The following is a 20,194-nucleotide window of genomic DNA, read 5'->3' as shown; positions in this document are numbered from 1 at the left end:
TTGGCCCTTAGGGCTTAAATCACCTATTGTGGACCCAGCGTAACTGTGATTGGTCGATTTGTTTACACGACTTTATTACGACTAAAATATTTTTCAAGTGTAATATGGCCTTAAATTAAATAAAAGAATGTAAAAAATACTTAGCTCTCGGCGTCCCAGAGGTATAGCCGGTGTAAGCAGGTTGCCTCACAAAAATAGAGAGCGCCCGTTTTTTCACTAGCCTAGGCATAGAGAGAGAAGGAAGATCACCCAGACGTGACAAAGGGCTGCTTTCGCGAGAAAATTAAAATGATCCAGATTAAAATAATCCTGTGCTCTGATTGGTCAAATCTGAAATTTCACTGAATTTTATTCAGTCCAATTTCAATGAAATTCAGTGAAATTTCAGATTTGACCAATCACAGCACAGAATCATTTTAATGAATCATTTTGATCCTGGCTGCTTTCGCGAGAAAATCAAAATAATTGATTAAAATGATTCTGCGCTGTGATTGGTCAAATCTGAAATTTCATTTGAATTTAATTTGAATTTGAATTTTATTCAGTTCAATTTCAATGAAATTCAGTGAAATTTCAGATTTGACTAATCACAGCACAGGATCATTTTGATTTTCTCGCGAAAGCAGCCCTCTGAAAAATTTCCTACTGAAGAGCATTTCCGGAAATTATAGTACAGTTTCCTCCAACTTCCGGAAGTAGGCACTTCCGGTGGTGAGAGACGTGGCGCGTGGCGCTCGTCCAGTTCAAAAGTTGTCAGGCCTGGGGAAACAAGATATATCAAGCTGCGCATATATAGAGGAAACACCCCCCCCCCACCTTCCGTCCCGCTGCTCCCCCACCCCCTCGAGAGATAAAAGAGCCGAGGAGGAAGAGCGGCGCGCTGGTCAGGCGCTGAGTTTAGGGTTTAGGTGCCTCCGGTGCATCAGGGAAGGGGGACCCCTTGGGTCACGTGACCGAGCTGCGTTTTGAGCGCATTAACGCAGGTACGAAGGCGAATTCATTGTTTTTTCTCGTCTCGGCCCCGAGGCGCCGAGGTGTGCCGTCGTGGAGTAAGGTAGAGTAAGTCCTTCCCCTCGCGAGGGTCGCGCAAAAGGTCGCATCCTTCCGCGATCCTACCGTTCGCGGCCACCTAAAACCTTCGCCGACACCGCCGCCGTCCACGAGTATATAAAACAAAAACGCCGTGTGAGTTTACTACCCCGAAAAGCCGAAGCGCCCCGAGGTCGGCTCTCCATTCCGCGAGAAGGAGCGAGAGAGAGAGAGAGAGTGAGAGTGAGAGTGGGATATATATTCTCTCGTTGGGGACTCTTCGTCCCGACGAGGTTTTGACAAGCCTTTTTTCCTCCTCCTCCGCCACCTTCTCCCCTCGCGTAGAGGCAGAAATGGCGTCGCCTCTCGTGCACATGGCTCTGTGAAAAAAAAGCCATCCTCGCTCGAGGAAATCGCGCGCGCGCGAGCGTCAGCGAAGCTCTCTCTCTCTCTCTCTTTTTCTCTTTCTCTCTCTCTCTCTCTCTCTCTCTCTCTCTCTCTCTCTCTCTCTCTCTCTCTCTCTCTCTCTTTCTTTCTCTCTTTCGTCCTCGATACTCTCTCTCGCTCTCCTCTTCTCTCGCATCCAGCATTGCAACAACAGCGGCGTGTCCGACACAAAGTGTGTTCCCTTTTTTTTTTTTTTTCCTTATTTTTTTCTTTCCATCCCGCATCGTGTGGGGGTAGAAAAATTCTCTTCGCCGTGGAAATCGTCCTCCCACGCGGAAAGGTCGACGCGGACGCCGAGTTTCCCGCCTCCTTCCGGGGGATCCTGACGCAAGGAGTTTCGTCGATCGTCCTCTGGGAGAAACGCGGTAGATTTCGTGGAGAGACTCCTTCCTTCTTGTGTTCCTCACGAAAGTATCTTCGAAAGAGAGTGATATCGTTCTCTCTCTCTCTCTCCCTCTTATCTGTCTCTTGCGGTAAATCGTGATTTCGAGCATTCCGTTTAACTTTCGTCATCGTTCTTCCTTTAATTCGATTTTTTTTATCTTCCGTTTATCGTTAAAATTGATCCTAACCTTTGATTAGGACCTGCGTTTCCTTCCCACGCGTGTAAAGTTTATCCGTGCACAAAGAGAGATTCACTTTACATTGTAATTATTAATGTGGAAATTTTTGACAGCGATATTTTAGTGTAATATTTTGTTAATTTTTTTTTATTTAATGCACAGATGTTCAGATTTTCATTTTCCAATTGTTATTTTGCTTCGCTTCTAATATCAGTGATGAGATGCCTCTCGTAACAGAACTCTTTGTCTTGAGATAAATTTTACAAGCTCATATATACATATTTATATATATAAAATATATAAATATGTAACTTATATGGAAACAAAATTAATTCAAGTCAAACGACACTTAAGAATATAGGAGTAAATAATAATATTGATAAGAGTTTTAGGATATTTTTGGAATATTTACAACTTGGCTGTGTGATATTACTTGCGTTCTGGAAATTATAGTTTGTTTTTGTACAGGACACACTATACATTCAGATTCTAATTAATTGTCTTTGCGTTCTACGTTATAATGTTTCTAGAATATACTTGCATTATCGGATCAATTCAAATAGTTAATTTCAACAACAAATTGTATATATATAGATATATATGTAATAGCGAACCTATTCTGTTTCAGACTGTAAATAGAGAGTGTACATAGTGTGATACCGTGAGTGCGTGAGGTTTTAGTTGGCAATGAGTTCAAACAACAAATCTTTGGTGTCCTCTGGTGGAAGAGGCGCCAATAAAAACAAATCACAACATGGCAAATCAGATCATCATCAAGCTAAATCAGATTCGACAAAACATGACAAGGCTCAGGTTGGTCATTCTTTCATCTATCTTACTATTATCTAATGTATACAATATACTTATAGCTACTAGAATTTCTATAACAATAGTTTCTGATAAGAAATATCTTATCTACTGTAGATAAACTGATAATACATGACAGAAAAGATTACTTTCTCTTTTGTAACAAAACAAAATATTTTATTCGCACGATTAAGTGTAGATAAGAAAAGTTAACATGTATTACAACATTGACAAAATTGTTGAGCTAACATTTTAAGGAAAAAATGGTCTGTAACGATTGTTATATAGCAAAACACTAATCAGATCCGGCACGCACAAATCATCGACACCAGAATGGCGGGAGGTGAGGATCCCATTCTGAAGGAGCGTATCAAGCAGGTCATGGACATGACTCGACGTTCGGAAGACGAAGTGATCATGGCTTTGCACGATAGCGACGGGGATCTCGATCGCGCTGTCAACGATCTTCTTGAGGGGGTGAAAACAGAATGGGAGGTCAAAAAGAAGAAGCCGCGTCAGCCTAGCGGCTCGAAACAGAATGCGGATCAGTCGGGCGGCCAGGACGAAAGTGGCGATTGGGATGAACGACGCAATCAACGGAGTGGCGGTGCCCCGCGTATGCGAGGCCGCGTCAATCACGACAATCGTGGATGTTGGTTGAACTTTGTTTTTCATCTCATTATTATTTTAATTATTTCGGAATAGATGCACATGCATTGTTATTTAAATTATTTTGGAATAGATGCACATGCATTGTTATTTTAATTATTTAGGAATAGATACACATGCATTGTTATTTTAATTATTTAGGAATAGACACCCATGCATATGTTATTCTTTTTTTTAATGTTTATAGTGAGATTTGAAATTAAGTAAAGTATAGAATTATTTTACACTGTTATTTCGTAAATAATCATTTTTATTTTAATTATTTAGGAATAGATACACATGCATTATTATTTTAATTGTTTAGGAATAGACGCACACATGCATATGTAGTTATTCTTTTTTTTTTAATATGTTTGTAGTGAGATTGGAAATTAAGTAAAGTATAGAATTATTTTACACTGTTATATATTTCGTAAATAATCATTTTTATTTTAATTATTTAGGAATAGATGCACATGCATTATTTTAATTATTTAGGAATAGATGCATATGCATTGTTATTTTAATTATTTAGGAATAGATACACATGCATTATTATTTTAATTATTTAAAAATAGATGCACGTGCATTATCTTAATTATTTAACAATAGACACGTGCATTATTATTTTAATTATTTAGGAATAGATACATGCATATGTAGTTATCCTTTTTTTTTTTTAATATGTTTATAGTGAGATTTTAAATTAAGTAGAGCATAGAAGAATTATTTTACACTATTATTTTGTAAATAATTTTTAAATTGAAAAACAATTGTATTTGCAACTAGGGCGTGGGCGAGAAAACAAGGAGAACGAAAGGAACATGGAGGACGGCGTTCGCGATGGCAGCTACAGCAGAAGAGGCAGAGGTGGACCCGGAAGATCAGGTCGTGGGGGTCGTGGCGGTGGTAGAAGTCTTGGTCCAAGGACATTTGCGAACCGCAACGACTCAGCGTCTGGCTCTACCGCTCATAGCTTTAATCGGCCGATCGACACCTGGACAGGTGAGGAGCAGCAGCAGAGTGTTCAGGAACCAAAAATGGGTAAGTGTTAATCTACATTGATCGAAATTGTCTCTCTTCCAAATTATAACTATAAAAAAATATATATACATATAATACATATAATTATATTATATATATTTTAAATTGTATATAATTTATAAATATTATATATAATAATACATAATTTATTATATATAATAAATATCATTATATATATAAAATCAAAAACAAATTTATTTATTTATAATAATTTATTTATTTATAATAATATTGGAATTAAAACAGAGGAAACACAGTTTTAGCACACATAATTATCGTATAATGAAATTACCATTTAAATTCTCGATTTTTTCTCTTCAGTTAAATAAATAACTAATATATTTTTAATGATATATACAAAAAAAGTAATACAGTATTTATCAAGAGACACGGTAGTGTCTCGCGCCTAGTTAGGGCGAAGCCAACTCTCAGAAGCGAGGCACCGTGTATCTTTTACATTATACATCAATGTAAAAAATTATGAAATCTTGCTAATGATCCTTCTATGGATTTTAAATGAAAAAAATATTAGATCAGAAATATAAAAATCTGTCAACAGAAACATCATTAGCAGGATCATTACAAGATTGGAAAGTATATTATAAAAAGATATCATAGATGATATCCAAATGGATCTTTAATAGATCATTACGATGTATAAATTATATATATAGTTTATTGTGTGTATATATATATGTATGAAATGTATAGATACATACATATATATATTAACATTAATAATCTGTATATAGATGCTTGGAATAACTTGGATTCTACAGAAGACTGGGACAACGAGGAATATACAGGATCCTTGGCAGACACTAAGGTCTTCACACCGAGTGCGAATATCCTGGAATCTCCACCTGCTTCAGAAGAACCAAAGCCTCAGGAAATATCACAGATGCAATCGGGCCAAGGGGTTAATCTATCGTTACTCCAGCAAGAAGTAAGATTTTACAAGATATTTAGAAATACAGCTTAGTGTCTCACAATCATACAATATTCTATTTCTTACAATCATACAATAGTTTAATAGCATATTCTAGAGATAAAATAAAACTGAAAGTGTCGAAAATATAAAAACAAAATTTATATATATGTATATATATAAAATATATTATTTGACATGGGTTTACATAGTATTTTCGCGACGAAACAAAATTAACTGTAGTATCAAGACTTTCGGTTATTTCGTCTAAATTGTATTTTACTTTTAAAAGGAGATATTAGAGAATATTATACAGTAATTATGAGACACTCTATATATTTATTTACTTGATAATGATTCTAATGATACTTTTCGACATAATTTATAGGAATTACCAAAATTGTCCGAAATATCCGCGTTGCAGCAGCAGAGCTTAATACAGCCTCAACAACAACCGCAACAGCAGCAGCAAGCTGTATTAGGCTTACCAACAATGCAGTTGTCGCAGCAACCCAGCGCTATTAGCAGTGGTGTACTAACAGCAGCGCAAACACAATATTTGACGCAACTCACTCAACAGACGAGCGAGAACTTAAAAGCGGCTGGACAAACGTCGTTTTCGTCATCCATGTCTAGTCAGGTATATCGTAATATGACATACAATAGAACCTCGATAATTTTTAAAGGTTTGAAAAATCTAAAGGAGCAAAAAATTTCTGGAAATGAGAAGTTAAAGAGTAGCTAACTTTCATCTCTATGTCTCTATTTGCGTTAGTATATATTGTTACTACATTGAAGAATAAAGAAAACCAAAGTTATTGAGACTCTATTGTTTAATAAATTTTCACAATACGTATTTTTTCGCACCAACATTTAGAACCTTAGATAACTTAATATGTACGTTTACATTTATAGCCCCAAAGACAAGCGAAGCAACGTCCAAGAGTTCCTCCACCGTCAAAGATCCCAGCGAGCGCTGTAGAGATGCCAGGCGACGCTGTAAATAGTGGAATCGGATTTCTCGACGTGCAGTTCGGCGCGCTCGAATTCGGCAGCGATTCGAGCTCCCTCGACGGTTCGGCGACCGAGAAATATAACTCCACAAATAGTACAATTCCCGGCGTAGACATGACTTCCGGTGCGAGCACCGTAAACACTGCCAATACGAGTAATTCGCTCGACATTGAAACGACGCAGACTTCCACCGTACCGTTCAACGCCAGCTCTCAGATGGTATGGTATCATTTCACCCTTGTCGAGTCATCTATCTAGGGCACATCTCTCTCGATACGCATGATTTATTAAGGCTCCTGGCTCCATGTTGGAATTGTGACGTCAGAGGCGAGAAAACACACGCTAAAAATTCTTAAAAACTATTCTTCTCCTTTGACAGTCAATCAACAACCGTAAAATGATATCGTGACATCGGACTTTGTCATGCGGAATGACTGCGCATGTGCAAAGACCAGAGGGTCTCATGTTACGATTTTACAGTTGTTGATTGATTATAAAGGGAAAAGGATAGTTTTCGCGGGGTATTTTAAAAATGTGCTAAAGCCATCTGAAATAGTGTTTCATCGAAATATCTTTTCATTTAGAAATGGCATCTAAGAATGTTCAGCATGTGCTTTATCGCCTCTGACGTCACAATCTAACATGACCGCGGCGAGGACCTAGGAGTCTTAATTATTATGGAATATTTTCAGTTATCTAGTACCGACAATCTGCCAGTCTCGAGCGAGCATTCGATCAACTCCCAGAGTTACACTCGTGGCAGCAGCACCGGCCAGAGCTTGGACATAACTAAGCAGGACTTCACGTCACAAGTCTCGCCCGGGAACGCGCCGTCGTACGGCAGCGCGACGAGCTATCAGTCGTCGCAGAAGTCGTTCCAGTCGTCGAGCGGCACGCCGAGCACTTACAACGCGTACTCGAACAACCAGTCCTCGCAGTCCAGCTTCCAGAACGCGTCGGCCGCCAGTACAAATAGTTACTCCGCGACGGCGACGGTCTCGCAGGCGAGCTACAACTCGACGTCGTTCCCGCAATCCAATGCGTCGACCTTCAATCAAGCGTCGCCCTCCGCGTCGGCGTCCGTGACTTCCGGTTACAATCAACCCACCACCAGTAGCCAGGTAGTAATCACCTCGAAAATATTAGATAGATAATTTTGAAACGGTGAAAATCATTTTCTCTCTTTCTTTGGCAGGTCTATCAACCTACGAGCGGATACGTAGCGGCAACGACATCGCAATACGCGCAATCCGCAGCCACCAACACGGTGTCGAACAGCAACGCCGGGTATCAGGCTTATCAGCCTGCTTATCAATCTTCCGTCACGACGTTCACGTCGCCGATAACGCAGAGTTCCGGTGCTTACCAGAGCGCCGCGCAGTCTGTAAGTCTGCAACTTGTATCTTTTTCAAGTTACGACGTATAAATGTTGAATTTTTAATTAAAATCGACAGGTTTACGCGAGCCCCTACGGCAGCTACGCTAGTCAACCGCAAGCGACGTCTCACGCGAATCACAAACTGAACAGCACCGCGACGAAGGACTCGCAGTACGATAGCAGCGCGACGACATCGAACAGCTCCCTCGCGACGACTAGCGCGCCGACGTTGGGTCTCACCTCGGCCTCCGTCAACAGTTCGCAGACCAAAGTAACGAACTCCAACGGTTAGTAAATAAATAGATAAATAAAAAATCGCAAGCGCAAAAGCTCTTCTTCGGTTCGATTCAATGAAAATGATCTCTCCAGCTGTACCGAAAAGTACGTCGAGCGGAGTAGTGACGGGCAACAGCGGCAACATGACGGGCGGCGCGGCCGGAAGTATGACCCCGATGCTGAGTCATCAGTACATCATGGGCCAGGCGGCTGGTGTACCTACGTATGCGGCTTTCCAGCAACCGGTGTACAGCTATGAAGACCTGCAGTTGGTGCAGCAACGGATACCGCACATGGTCAGTTGCTTCTCGGAACAATTGGTCCACTTGTTTCCTTCTATGATTCATTCTAGTGCAAATGAATGCATCGTTCGTTGAGTCGGCGTCTCTCCAGAGTAACGTGTATACTGAAACAGAGTGATTTAGGGCCGGTTATTCCAACTTCTTGGTAAGTTTTACCCGACAGGTAGCATATCTTCCACTCTTTTTTAGAATTTTTAGAAAAGAGACGAAAATATGCTACCTATTGGGTAAAACTTACCAAGAAGTTGGAACAATCGACCCTTATTGGTCAATTAGTCGTTGCTCGACTCTGATTGCTTGCGTAAACGCGATTTTGAACGTTAATCTAGAAAGAAGAAATTATACACTGCTCCGAGAAGCGCTAACTCTTCTTTTTTTATATTATTATCTAGTACAAAAATTCTCCCAAGGTAATTGTTTCTTTATTGCTTGGTAGCTCGTAATTTCAATATTTTCACTGAAAGTTTTTTTTTTCTTTTTTTCCAATTTTCTGATCTGTATGAATGCCTTCACGACGACAACGTAAATCTGTTTCTTATTTGTAGCAAGTTTTTATTTGTAGACGTCTTATGAAATGAACGATTATATAGTAAAGACAGATCGGGTTTTCGATACGCTATTACATGCAAACATAGATTTTTTGTCGATGGTAAAAGGGAATGTGGAGGAAGTATTCTTGGAATTTGAGAGGGCTTGTGCATATGACATGATTGTTTCGATCTCCGATCTATCTTGACTTATTTCTCTTCCTTTCTTGTCTTGAGTTTACTGTAGGCTGATGTACACGAGTAATGTCATTTGTCTGAAATTATAGGAAAGTACGCGTGGTGATGCGTAAAAGTGGTCGATGAAAGTTGTATTACACTTTGTAGCTCTCTCTCTCTCTCCCCCTCCCCCCCTTTCCTTTATCGTTTTACTTGGATTCTCTAAACTTCTTAAAACTATATAAATATGAAAAGTGTGAGATGTGATGATAGCAAGAGTGCAATATAATATATACATTTATATAGTTCAATTTATTGCGAGCAGTAGCTTCAGCATCTCGGCTGAACTAATATAAATTGAACAAATACAAATTGAACAAATACAAGTTATAAACATCTCTTTACTCTATCTATATATATATATAGATCCAACCAAACCGCATGTTACTTGTCCCTGAGTACGCGTAGAGACTATAGACGTTAGTTAGCCTTCTTGTATTTGGAGTACACAGTGTATGCATGTAGTTTTGTGTTTGGTTTCCCTGACTAACGTGCAGCCAACTACTGGTTACTATGACGCGGCCCTGGGCTATCAGACAACCGGTCCGGCTACGAGTCTCGGTGGTGCTAGAGGCGACGCGCTCTCCGGCGTGCAAGGTGTTCAAGGTGTGCAAGGAGTGCAGGGAGCCTATACCAGTATTAGCGACGCCAGGTTCGCCAGAAACGACAGTAACGCATCCCCGGTACCTTCCACTATGTCGCAGCAGGTGAGTCTTTCTCTTCGAATAGTCTTTCTCTCTTTCTCTCTCTCTCTCTTGCCGCGATATATTATGGAAATTTTTGAAATTTTGTAGACTGCCACGCAACAACCAATGATGAATCCTACTCTTCCCCCGGGATATGCGTACGCGTTTACGTACAGCAGCGGAATTATGCCGGGAGGTTTTCAATATGGAACTCCCGCCATTTATCCGGTAAATAAAATATCAGTAAGATATATTCTATGAGTTAAATAGTAATATATATATTAAGTATCGATACTATTAAACTATTATACCAAACACTAATGTGTCAATAGTACTATTATTAATAGTATTAGTAATACTATACTGGTGCTAAAATTTAATATAATAGTATTAAGGCTCCTCGCCGCAGCCATGTTAGATTATGACGTCAGAGGCGAGAAAGCACACGCTGAAAATTCTTAGATGCCATTTTTAAATGAAAAGATATTTCTGAATGATGAAACATTATTTTAGATGGATTTAGCACACTTTTAAAATACCTCGAAAACTATTTTTTTCCCTAGACAGTCAATCAACAACCGTAAAATGATCGTGATATCAGACTTTGTCATGCAGAATGACTACGCATGTGCAAAGACCAGATGCACTGAGTCTCATATTACAGTCATTGTACAGCTGTTGATTGATTATAGAGGGAAAAAATAGTTTTTGAGGTATTTTAAGAGTATGCTGAAGCCATCTGAATTTTTAGCGTGTGTTTTCTCGCCTCTGACGTCACAATTCCAAAATGGTCGGCCAGGAGCCAGGAGCCTTAAAGAGGAAACTAAGTTTTCAAACTATTTATTGTGAAATTACAAAAAAAGAAATCTTTGGCATGCATGATTTCAAAGTTGAAGTTTTTCTGTCAATTTTTCGTGGTTGATTTTTGATGCCACTTAAAAAAATCATTGTCGATAAAAAAATAGCGTTTAAAAACTTAAATTTCAAGCTTTAAAATGCTTCCAGGAAAACATCGTTCTATTGTCATTTCTCACAAAGTTGTATATATTTGAATTTCATCAATTTACTGATTCAAACTTTGCTTTAATGCTTTAATTTTTTTAGGAGAGTGTATTTAGTACTAATAATTACTGATGTAATAATATTATAATACTGCTAATAATTAAATTAGTACTAGTATTACTAAATAGTACTGATTACTAATAAAAATATCGAGTTATTATTAATAGTATTAGTAATACCGGTGCTAAACTTTAATATAGTAGTATTAATATCCAATATTAATCTAATACGAGCTGGTATTAATATCGAGTCGATTCCCTATAGCAAATAGCGACGGCCGGAAACGCTGGTACAAACAGCGGCGCGTACAGTGCCAAACCGGGTAGCTACGGATCCGGTTACGGCGCAGGCGCGAGCTACGACGCGCTAGCCTCCGCCGGTCCATCCGGAGAGTACAAAGGCACCGGCAGCAGTTATAGCGGCACTCAGACCGGCAAGACTGGCACTTCCACGGGGAATACTAATACCGCTGGTTCTTCCGCGACGGATATCAGCGCCAATATGTACGCCAAGAGTCACGTGGCTCTCGGAAAGGTCAACGTGAGTACTTATCTTTCACGGGAATAATATTAAGGCTCCTGGATCCTCGTCGCGGTCATGTTAGATTATGACGTCAGAGGCGAGAAAGCATACGCTGAAAATGCTTAGATGCCATTTTTAAATGAATAGATATTTCGATGAAACATTATTTTAGATGGATTTAGCATACTTTTAAAATACCCCGAAAACTATTCTTTTCCCTTGACAATCAATCAACAACCGTAAAATGATCGTGATATCAGACTTTGTCATGCGAAATGATTGCGCATGTGCAAAAACTAGATGGACTAGATCTTATAGTCATTTTACGTAACAATTTCAACATGGTCAGCGAGGGACCAGGAGCCTTAAGTCATTGGAAATTCTATACATCTTTTCTAGTATTCACGCTTGTGTTATATTGATTTTTCTCTTTTTTTTCAGTCTTACGAGAAGCAGGCCTTTCATTCGGCCACCCCGCCACCGTTCGGTCTTACTGGTAACCAAAACGCTGGTCTGCCAGGTGGTTACGGCACGCCGCACTTGTTCATCCCGACTATACCGCATCAGCTGCATCAGCCGCTTCACCAGGACGGCGGCAACAGCACGGGCCAGAGGTCCAATACGAGTTCGCAGAATAAAGCTCAAGCAAAGCCTGGATACAGTCCGAGTTATTGGACTGGCAGCAATTAAAATGAAGCGCTTCGGACTTGACAAATACACACATACACATGATGAACACACAACACGCGCATAGCGAATTAATACAACACTTTACTAGTAGAGAAATTAAGTTGTTTGCCACAGTTGTGTGAAATACGAAAGGTGGTACGAGACTTTTACTCTTCATTCCGCATTGACTCGTGTGTTTATATATCGGAGGGAAAGATATTTTGACTTTGAAAAGATGATATAACTCTATTATAGTTCTTTTTTTTTCTTTGTTACTTTCAATAATTGGCGACGTCAATGAGAATGGAATAAAGAGTGAATATTTTTGAAAATTGTAAGGTATATGCAATTATTAAACCGGATGCTTCCTCTTCAATGGTTTGTAGCGAATAATGAACTAATCGATTGTGATCTTTATTATTATATATCTTCAATTTAGCACATTTTCGCAGACTCGTTCAATATCAGAGTAGAGAAGCGCGATATTGCGTTTTAAAATAATTGCATTTTACGCAATGATACGTGCAAATTCCATAATAATAATTTGCATATTCTTTCCAATTGCGAATTGCACTCGTGCCAAATGAGAAATTGTAGCGTTTATAACGCGATGATTTGCGGGAGACTAAATCATCGTTTATGTTTATATTGATCATGATAAATCCTATGACATAATCGTGTCAAAATTTATGATATAACAAATTTCGGGCACGTCGCGCAATACGACAAAAAAGCTAGGTATCGTGATTTTGTCGTACGACGCACCGGAAAAGAGAGTAAAACATCCGTAGTTGAGTTTTGCACTAGATCTCCCGTCTGTATATTACAGTGCAATTTCGAATATATTGTATCGACTGCTAAAAGGGGTGATACATAGCGTATCTTTATATTTCTCTTTTCTTTTTCTCGTGTAGAATGTATAAGCATCTTGATTTAATAAATATGGAGAAAAAAAACGCATCTTTGTGAGATAGCGTGGCGCTTAAAAAAATGCGAGAATAAAGATATACGTGTGAAAACGTAAACTTTTTATATATAAATTTATAGCGTTCTTATTTTCGGTATATTCACAACGATCTTGGGTAAAAATTGCAATCGGTGCACTTGCATACATTTGATTTAAACACACATCTTTATGACTGGAATTGATTTCTATTATTCCTCTGATTTAAAAGAAAGAAAAAAAAACGTACGCGTTTTACTTATTATATTGAAATTACATAATTTTGAGCCAATAGAGAACCATATGATAATTTAGATTTCTCTATTGTTGCAAAAAAAAAAAAAACGAATATGCCACAAGTGTGAAACGTAGTAACACTAAATTTATTTCTGCTCTTATTATTTTTGTACCTGTATATTACTTTTATTTCTCTTTCTGTATTCGCACATTTGACCAAATTCTCGTAAGCGATACAGACATCTTATTTTTCATAAAATTGACAACAGTCGAGATTTATTGTCAGAATCTCTTGAACTATGATGTAAGAGAATATATACGACGTTTCTCAAATTAGTGCATTATATTTTTCGTTTTTCATTCGTTCACTAATTTGTATTAACGATTAAATGTCACAATTAGTGATTAAATAATTTAGTTTATAAAAATTATATTTTTTTTTTGAAGATTTAGTTTTTTTTATAGAATTATTATCTCGAAGTTTGTTGAAAAGCGCTTTAGACTATCTAAAAAAAAAAACGTTACGGATCATCATTTGGCATATTAGTGCATTTCTAAATTTCTAATGTATTGAAAAGAAAATTAATTAATTTGTTTCAAGAAAAACATTAAGATTAGGTTAACGAATTAATCTTATTATATTGCAAAAGGCTTTTGGAAAAACTTAATTAACGATGTTATTAAATCAAAAGTATTAGTTGCAGCTTTTTACATAAAAAATAGACATTCGCTCAAAACATACAATGTGTGCAGAGAAATGATGTAATGATTTCTATTGCAACAGAATTGTATATTCTAATACACGATCTATAAATACGAGCTATACAAATCTTTGTTGGAGAAGTCGACAAGAATGATAAGATCAAGACAAAGACAAGAATCGATACGAGAATTAATTAATTGAGACGAAAATGAGCATAAAAAAATAATGACGTTTGTGCAGTAAAAATGAGTAATAGCGATATTTGTATCTTTTTCATTGAGATTATAATAATAATAAAAAAGAGAGAGAGAGAGAAATCGATTCCGTCTGGTGTACACATTCGTTAATATTGCATTCGTGTTGATTAGAGAGGCGCGAAATTGTGTAATAACTATACAAAGTATCTCACAATCTTATCGTATGATACTTCAATAAGTGTATTTTGAAAGGTAGAATAGAATCAAAGAATTTTTCTACGAAAATGTTTCGAGTTTTTTAATTGTAAGTTTGTCAAAGTTGAGAGGCCGCATAATATCGCGTAGAATTATTAATTTATCAATCTGTTACGGATATTTTTATTATGATGTGTGATATTGATTTTTACACGTTTTATTTCGTTTTTCATTTCTTTTTATGTGTGAATAATACATTATCAATCAGCTGATATTGACAGATGATGAATTTCACTAAATTTTAACTCTGTAACACATTATAATGTGATCCTTTTTAAAGTAGTGATTTTTAAAAAATTAAAAAATTCTATTTAAACAGGATTGATTAAAACTAATGTTAAAATTTTTGTTAATCCATTTATCAATATATAAACCATTTGCCATAACATGAGAAGCGACGAAACTCGAGTGCAAAATCAATATCAGCTCTGACTTGAATGATAACAAATTATGATAAATGTAATCATCTGTACGCCTAATTTTTTCACTTATAAACTCAAAAATTATTGCAACTTTCGACATTTTTGACTCTATTTTACTTCCGGAATACACTATTGTAAAATATTTTACAGATTGTCGAGATACCTTGTATACATATAATAATCGGAATGAAATATAATAAATTGACCAACGGAACACACATAAACACACACATACACGGACATATTTTGAAAGCATACTTAACATTTTTGCATTGTGAATAATGAATGATCGCAGATATTCCTCCGGTAAAAAAGAAAAGAAGTGAAGAGAAAGGAGCAAAATCACGTTATAATGCAAGAAAGGAAGGAAAAATGTGTACGTGAAGTGTTTTTTCACGAAGGTGCTCTGACAAGAAAGAAAAATAGGGATTGTTTGCGTGTACAATATATAAACGTGAGGAATAATAAAAGATGTTTCTTCTAGCACGAATGGACCGGCTGACTGTCAGACAGTCGTCATAAGCTTTACGAGATACCGCTAATGTAAGAGAGCGAGAAGTAAATAGTTGTAAGTAATAAACTCTCGTTATAGCGACTGCATATATATAAATATATAAATATATAAATACACACAAACACACATAAACATAAACTCGGTATATAAATGCGGTATGAGTAGGAATGCGTTTTGAAGAAACTTTGAAGACCAAAATGTAGTTTATTAGCTTCCTTGGTTTTTTTTTCGGAGAAGGAAAAAAGTATATCTATTATATACTCGACTCTCGGAAAAAAAAAACAAATAAAAAACATCGGACTACATTATGTCTTCGTCTTAGTCCTCGCGAAAATGTGGACTATCATCTGATTTTAATATAACGCGTTCGAATATATATATATATATATATATATATATATATAATCGGACGTTACAATAAAAAAAAACGACTTGAGAGATTAAGTCGAGAGAGAGAGAATCACTAACGTTTTCGTTTTTGTCTTAGTGTATGTTTTAGTCCAATCGCACTTTTCGTGTATACTCGAATCAATCTAGGGTAATAGAAAAAAAGAAAAAAAAATACAGTATACTAAGTGTAATGTATAATGGAAAGTAAAGGGTGAAAAAAGATAAAGAGACGGGATATGCAAAATATAATGAAGAAGTCGAGGAGAGAAGTTAAGAGAAAAAAAAAAAGAAAGAAAGATGAGATTCAGAGTAAGCACGTTTGTTCTGATATATAATTATTATACATTAATAATTTTTGTATTTTTGTCAAATATTAACCGATTAAATGCGAATGCGCAAAAATGCATTACGCCACTATCGCTATTATATAATTAATAATAATAATAGCTACTACTGTGTATAAATATGGATATATAAGAATAAATGTATTAAAGAAGTCTGGTGATTTATATATATATATATATATATATATGTATACATATTATATATCATACATACCCGTGATGTAAATTTGATGTAAATTTTTCGAACCTGCGTTCAAATGACTATTCCCAAGGTTTTTTCAAAGCATTTTATTCTTTTAATTCCCAGTACACTAATAAATACACGATCCTTTTATTTAAATCGTAAAGATCACAAAATAGATATTTATTTTGAAATTTGATATTTTGCCCGAATTGTTTGCGCGATATTTGATATTGAGCATAAACAAGACAAATTTTTTTCGAACGTATATATGTAATCAAACACGTGATCGACTTTGACGGATGTCAAAATTTAAAATTGCTATGTATAATATATATTATATATTGTTTGTTGGAGTCTAATATATAATTATCTATATTTTTTATTATGATTTATATACTAGCAATATTAACTGTTATATATTCATAAAATGTGCATGTATTAACATTATATATATATATAATATTAATTTTATATATATATATTTAGTATTTATATTTTATATTTATATATATAAATTTAATATATTTTTATTAATGTTTCCCGAAGGATCTAATAATATCCTTTATTACAACAAATATTTGACAGAAACAAAATAGCGTCTGCTAGCGCTTATGCTATTACGCATGCGCGAGATTTGATGGAGATCCCTCCATTCCGCGCAATCTGGAGGACGACATAACCTCAAAATACAAAAATTAAAAGAAATTTAGAAGTTAGAAGGAATAATTAATCGAGTGTAATGAGAACCACAACGATTTTCTCTAACGATGCTGGATATTAAAACAAAAAAGGAAAAAAAAGTGTCACGTAAAAATAAAGTGTCGTCTTTTCCAGAAAAAAGAATATTTATTAGACAATGTTTATTATTAATCGGATAAAAATAGAAACGAAAATATATATTCGTAACATTGTTCTATTTTGACTTTTGACAGCTGTTTGCGCAGATTTTCTAGACATATGGAATTTTATCACATGAATTTTACAGTTGAAAATATATCGTATCTCCAAAAAGAGAGATGTTCCATCAAGCGTATATCATGAAACTTAACTTACATTGATGACAGAATCACAAAGAGTCAGCCTCATCGAAGCTAACACATCACGAAAAATGGCCACTACGTGGCATCAACAAGTCTTTGCGCTGGATGCAAAGTATAATACGTTACGAGCTAACAAGCTCCCTAGTCTGGGTACGTAATGTCTCATTTATGTATGTATATATGTGCTAAGAAATGATTGATGATTTAATAATAATTGAAATTTATATATAATATACCTTCTTGATACAGGTATGTTATATATCCGTCGAAGAAATCAATTGCTGCGAGAGAAACCTTCCAGAGATCCTGAGATCAGCGCAAGGTACTTGAAATTGCGGTCGGAATTACTACGTCGACGTTACGGAGAGAGGCAACAAGAGCAAAATAGTGTAGGAAGTCACACGATCAGCGAGGATCTGTCAGAGGGTAAACTGAAGAAGCATCAGCTCGCGCAGCGAAGGTCAACGGCGGAGAATTTTGCGTTCGCTGGGGTCCACCACGTCTTCGATCAGCATAAAGCGGCCGTGACGATGTTGAAATTCGCCAACAACGACAGATCCAAGTTATGTTGCGCCTCGTTGGACGGTACGCTGTCTATATGCGAGGTCATCGGTGCCCTTCCGAAGGTCATCGCTCTGTTGGAAGGTCATTCTAGTGGCGTGTCTGCCCTGGATTGGAGCATCAGCAATGATTTAATAGTTTCTTCTTCCTTGGACACGACAATACGTCTCTGGAGAGTCTGCCCGGACGTCGAGCCCGCTTGTCTGCGAGTGGTGAACGATCAGCAGCGAGCGGAGGTCCTCTGCTGCAGCTTCATACCCGCCAATAATAATCTCGTCGTCGCCGGGAATTCCCAAGGACTGATCCAGATTTTGAACGTGTCCACCGGTATATATATGCGCGGTGGATCCTGCAAAATCGGTGGAAAGGTCGGTTTCTTTATTTAAATATTGTTGTGAAAAAAAGAGTTTGTATATCAATTTTGCGTTATGTCTTCCAGATTTTGTCCCTCGCATGCGAGGGTAGTGGTGGTTCGCTGATTTGGGCCGGCAACGACAGAGGTGTCATAGTGTCCTTTCGATTGGAACCCGGTGTAGGACGGTTGACCAAGTTGCAACGGGTACAGGAGACTGGTGGAATGATTACCAGTCTTTCCTGGCGCACCTGGCTCTCCAAGGACGCTCCTTGGGCAGCTTTGTTAGTCAGCAGCGCCTGCAACGCTGTTTTATTGTATCGCGTCGCAGACCATCACGGTTCTCTATATTTCTGGAGAAAGTATCCTATCAAGCATAGGTAATGCTTTATTCTACAAAATATACTTTTCGTGTTTTCCACTTTAATATATTATTAAAGAATATTTTAAGTGTTTTATTTGCATAAAATTATTGTGAGATTAAAATCATTTTTTATGAAGAACATGAAAAACATTTGATAATTTTAAACACAATTAGCTCATTTATTAAATTTCCTTATTTTGATCGCAGCTTTCTAGCAAGTATCATCTTATATTCTTACACGATCTAGTACACTTTAATATAATAGTATGCGATTTTACAGGCATTATTCGTTGAGGTCTACTTTCTGTCCACAAATGGGTGCGTGTTTAATAGCCACTGGATCAGAAGACGGAGCAGTTCACTTGCTGGATTCAGCGAGGGAGGGAAAGGCCGCCAGGATCAATCGACTGCTTGGTCACGCGACACCTGCGCTAGCCTTAGCCTTTAATTACGATGAATCCCTACTTGCATCCGCGGATCACGACGGACAGATTATTTTGTGGCGCAATCATCAACGTAATTTGTAAAGCATTCTCTTTGGTCTTTGGGGATTTCATTGAAGATTAAAAAGAAGGAAGAACAATTTGATCGAGCTCTAAGGCACAAATTATCATATTGTAAGACTTTTGTAATAAGGCTGCGGTTAAAACTGTGCTACGAATGCTTTGAAATTTTCATGGAATATAAAACAAAGATAGAATTATAGATGTTTCATAGCATTTTCGTAGTGCAGTCTTGACCGCAGTCTTAAGGCTCCTGGGTCCTTGCTATGTTAGATTGTGATGTCAGAGGCGAGAAAGCACACGCTGAAAGTTCTTAGATGCCATTTTTAAATGAAAAGATATTTCGACAAAACACTACTTCAGATGGCTTTAGCACACTTTTAAAATACCTTGAAAACTATTCTTTTCACTTAACAATCAACAACCGTAAAATGATCGTGATATCAAACTTTGTTGTACGGAATGACTGCGCATGTGCAAAGACTAGACGGACTAGGCCTTATATTACAGTCATTTTACAGCTGTTGATTGATTATAAAGGAAAAGGATAGTTTTCGAGGTATTTTAAGAGTGTGCTAAAGCCATCTGAAGTGCTGTTTCATCGAAATATCTTTTTATTTCGAAATGGCATCTAAGAATTTTTAACATCTGTTTTCTCGCCTTTGACGTCACAATCTAACATAGGTCGACGAGAAGCCAGGAATCTTAATTATGTAATTACAAAGCGTCATGTATAAATGTATAGATTTATCTAGGATATATAAAAGTTTGTATTTGTATATATCGCGAAGCTATGCTTGTGTAAATAAAAATGAAAATTTAATATAAAATTTTAGGAAAATAAAAAAAAACACTTGGGGTTGATTTAAATAAACACAGTGCATCTTCTTTCTGTATAACAATATATTAATTGTTCTCTATTTCATTTTATATTATAGTGAGCACAAAAGCAGTATTAATAGTAATAATAGTAGTGTGATGATAGCGAGAGAACGTGACGAGAGTAATTTGTTCGTATAACTTTCAATATTCCGTTTCATCGATTC

The 20,194-nt window shown here is 36.8% G+C and overlaps 2 protein-coding genes across 13 annotated transcripts; both read left to right on the top strand.

Annotated features, from left to right (window-relative positions):
* The first annotated feature begins 845 nt into the window (after window positions 1–845).
* On the top strand, window positions 846–16,297 carry Lig (ubiquitin-associated protein-like lingerer). Of its 12 annotated transcripts, none has more exons than XM_083033019.1 (15): window positions 846–983; window positions 2,668–2,852; window positions 3,150–3,498; window positions 4,284–4,538; window positions 5,291–5,484; window positions 5,855–6,106; window positions 6,382–6,699; window positions 7,173–7,601; window positions 7,676–7,864; window positions 7,935–8,145; window positions 8,228–8,430; window positions 9,698–9,907; window positions 9,995–10,129; window positions 11,213–11,488; window positions 11,912–16,297. In XM_083033019.1, exons 2-15 carry the CDS (start codon window positions 2,727–2,729, stop codon window positions 12,158–12,160), a joined length of 3,396 nt encoding a protein of 1,131 aa, XP_082889145.1. In that variant the 5' UTR covers window positions 846–983; window positions 2,668–2,726; the 3' UTR covers window positions 12,161–16,297. The 12 variants fall into 12 exon arrangements, with proteins under 12 accessions (XP_082889145.1, XP_082889146.1, XP_082889147.1 ...); XM_083033020.1 differs by having other exon boundaries at window positions 3,135–3,498; window positions 5,318–5,484; XM_083033021.1 differs by having other exon boundaries at window positions 3,135–3,498; window positions 5,891–6,106.
* Window positions 16,298–16,923: 626 nt separating this feature from the next.
* LOC145933323 (WD repeat-containing protein 13) lies at window positions 16,924–19,982 on the top strand. Its single transcript, XM_083032914.1, has 4 exons — window positions 16,924–17,518; window positions 17,618–18,297; window positions 18,369–18,661; window positions 18,926–19,982. Exons 1-4 carry the CDS (start codon window positions 17,386–17,388, stop codon window positions 19,170–19,172), a joined length of 1,353 nt encoding a protein of 450 aa, XP_082889040.1. The 5' UTR covers window positions 16,924–17,385; the 3' UTR covers window positions 19,173–19,982.
* Window positions 19,983–20,194: the final 212 nt, after the last annotated feature.

The sequence above is a fragment of the Prenolepis imparis genome, unplaced genomic scaffold, assembly GCF_030444845.1.
Source record: "Prenolepis imparis isolate NDT839.2.m4 unplaced genomic scaffold, iyPreImpa1.0 SCAF_3, whole genome shotgun sequence".
Taxonomy (NCBI): Eukaryota; Metazoa; Arthropoda; class Insecta; order Hymenoptera; family Formicidae; genus Prenolepis; species Prenolepis imparis.
This window is presented reverse-complemented; position numbering and strand designations above follow the sequence as displayed.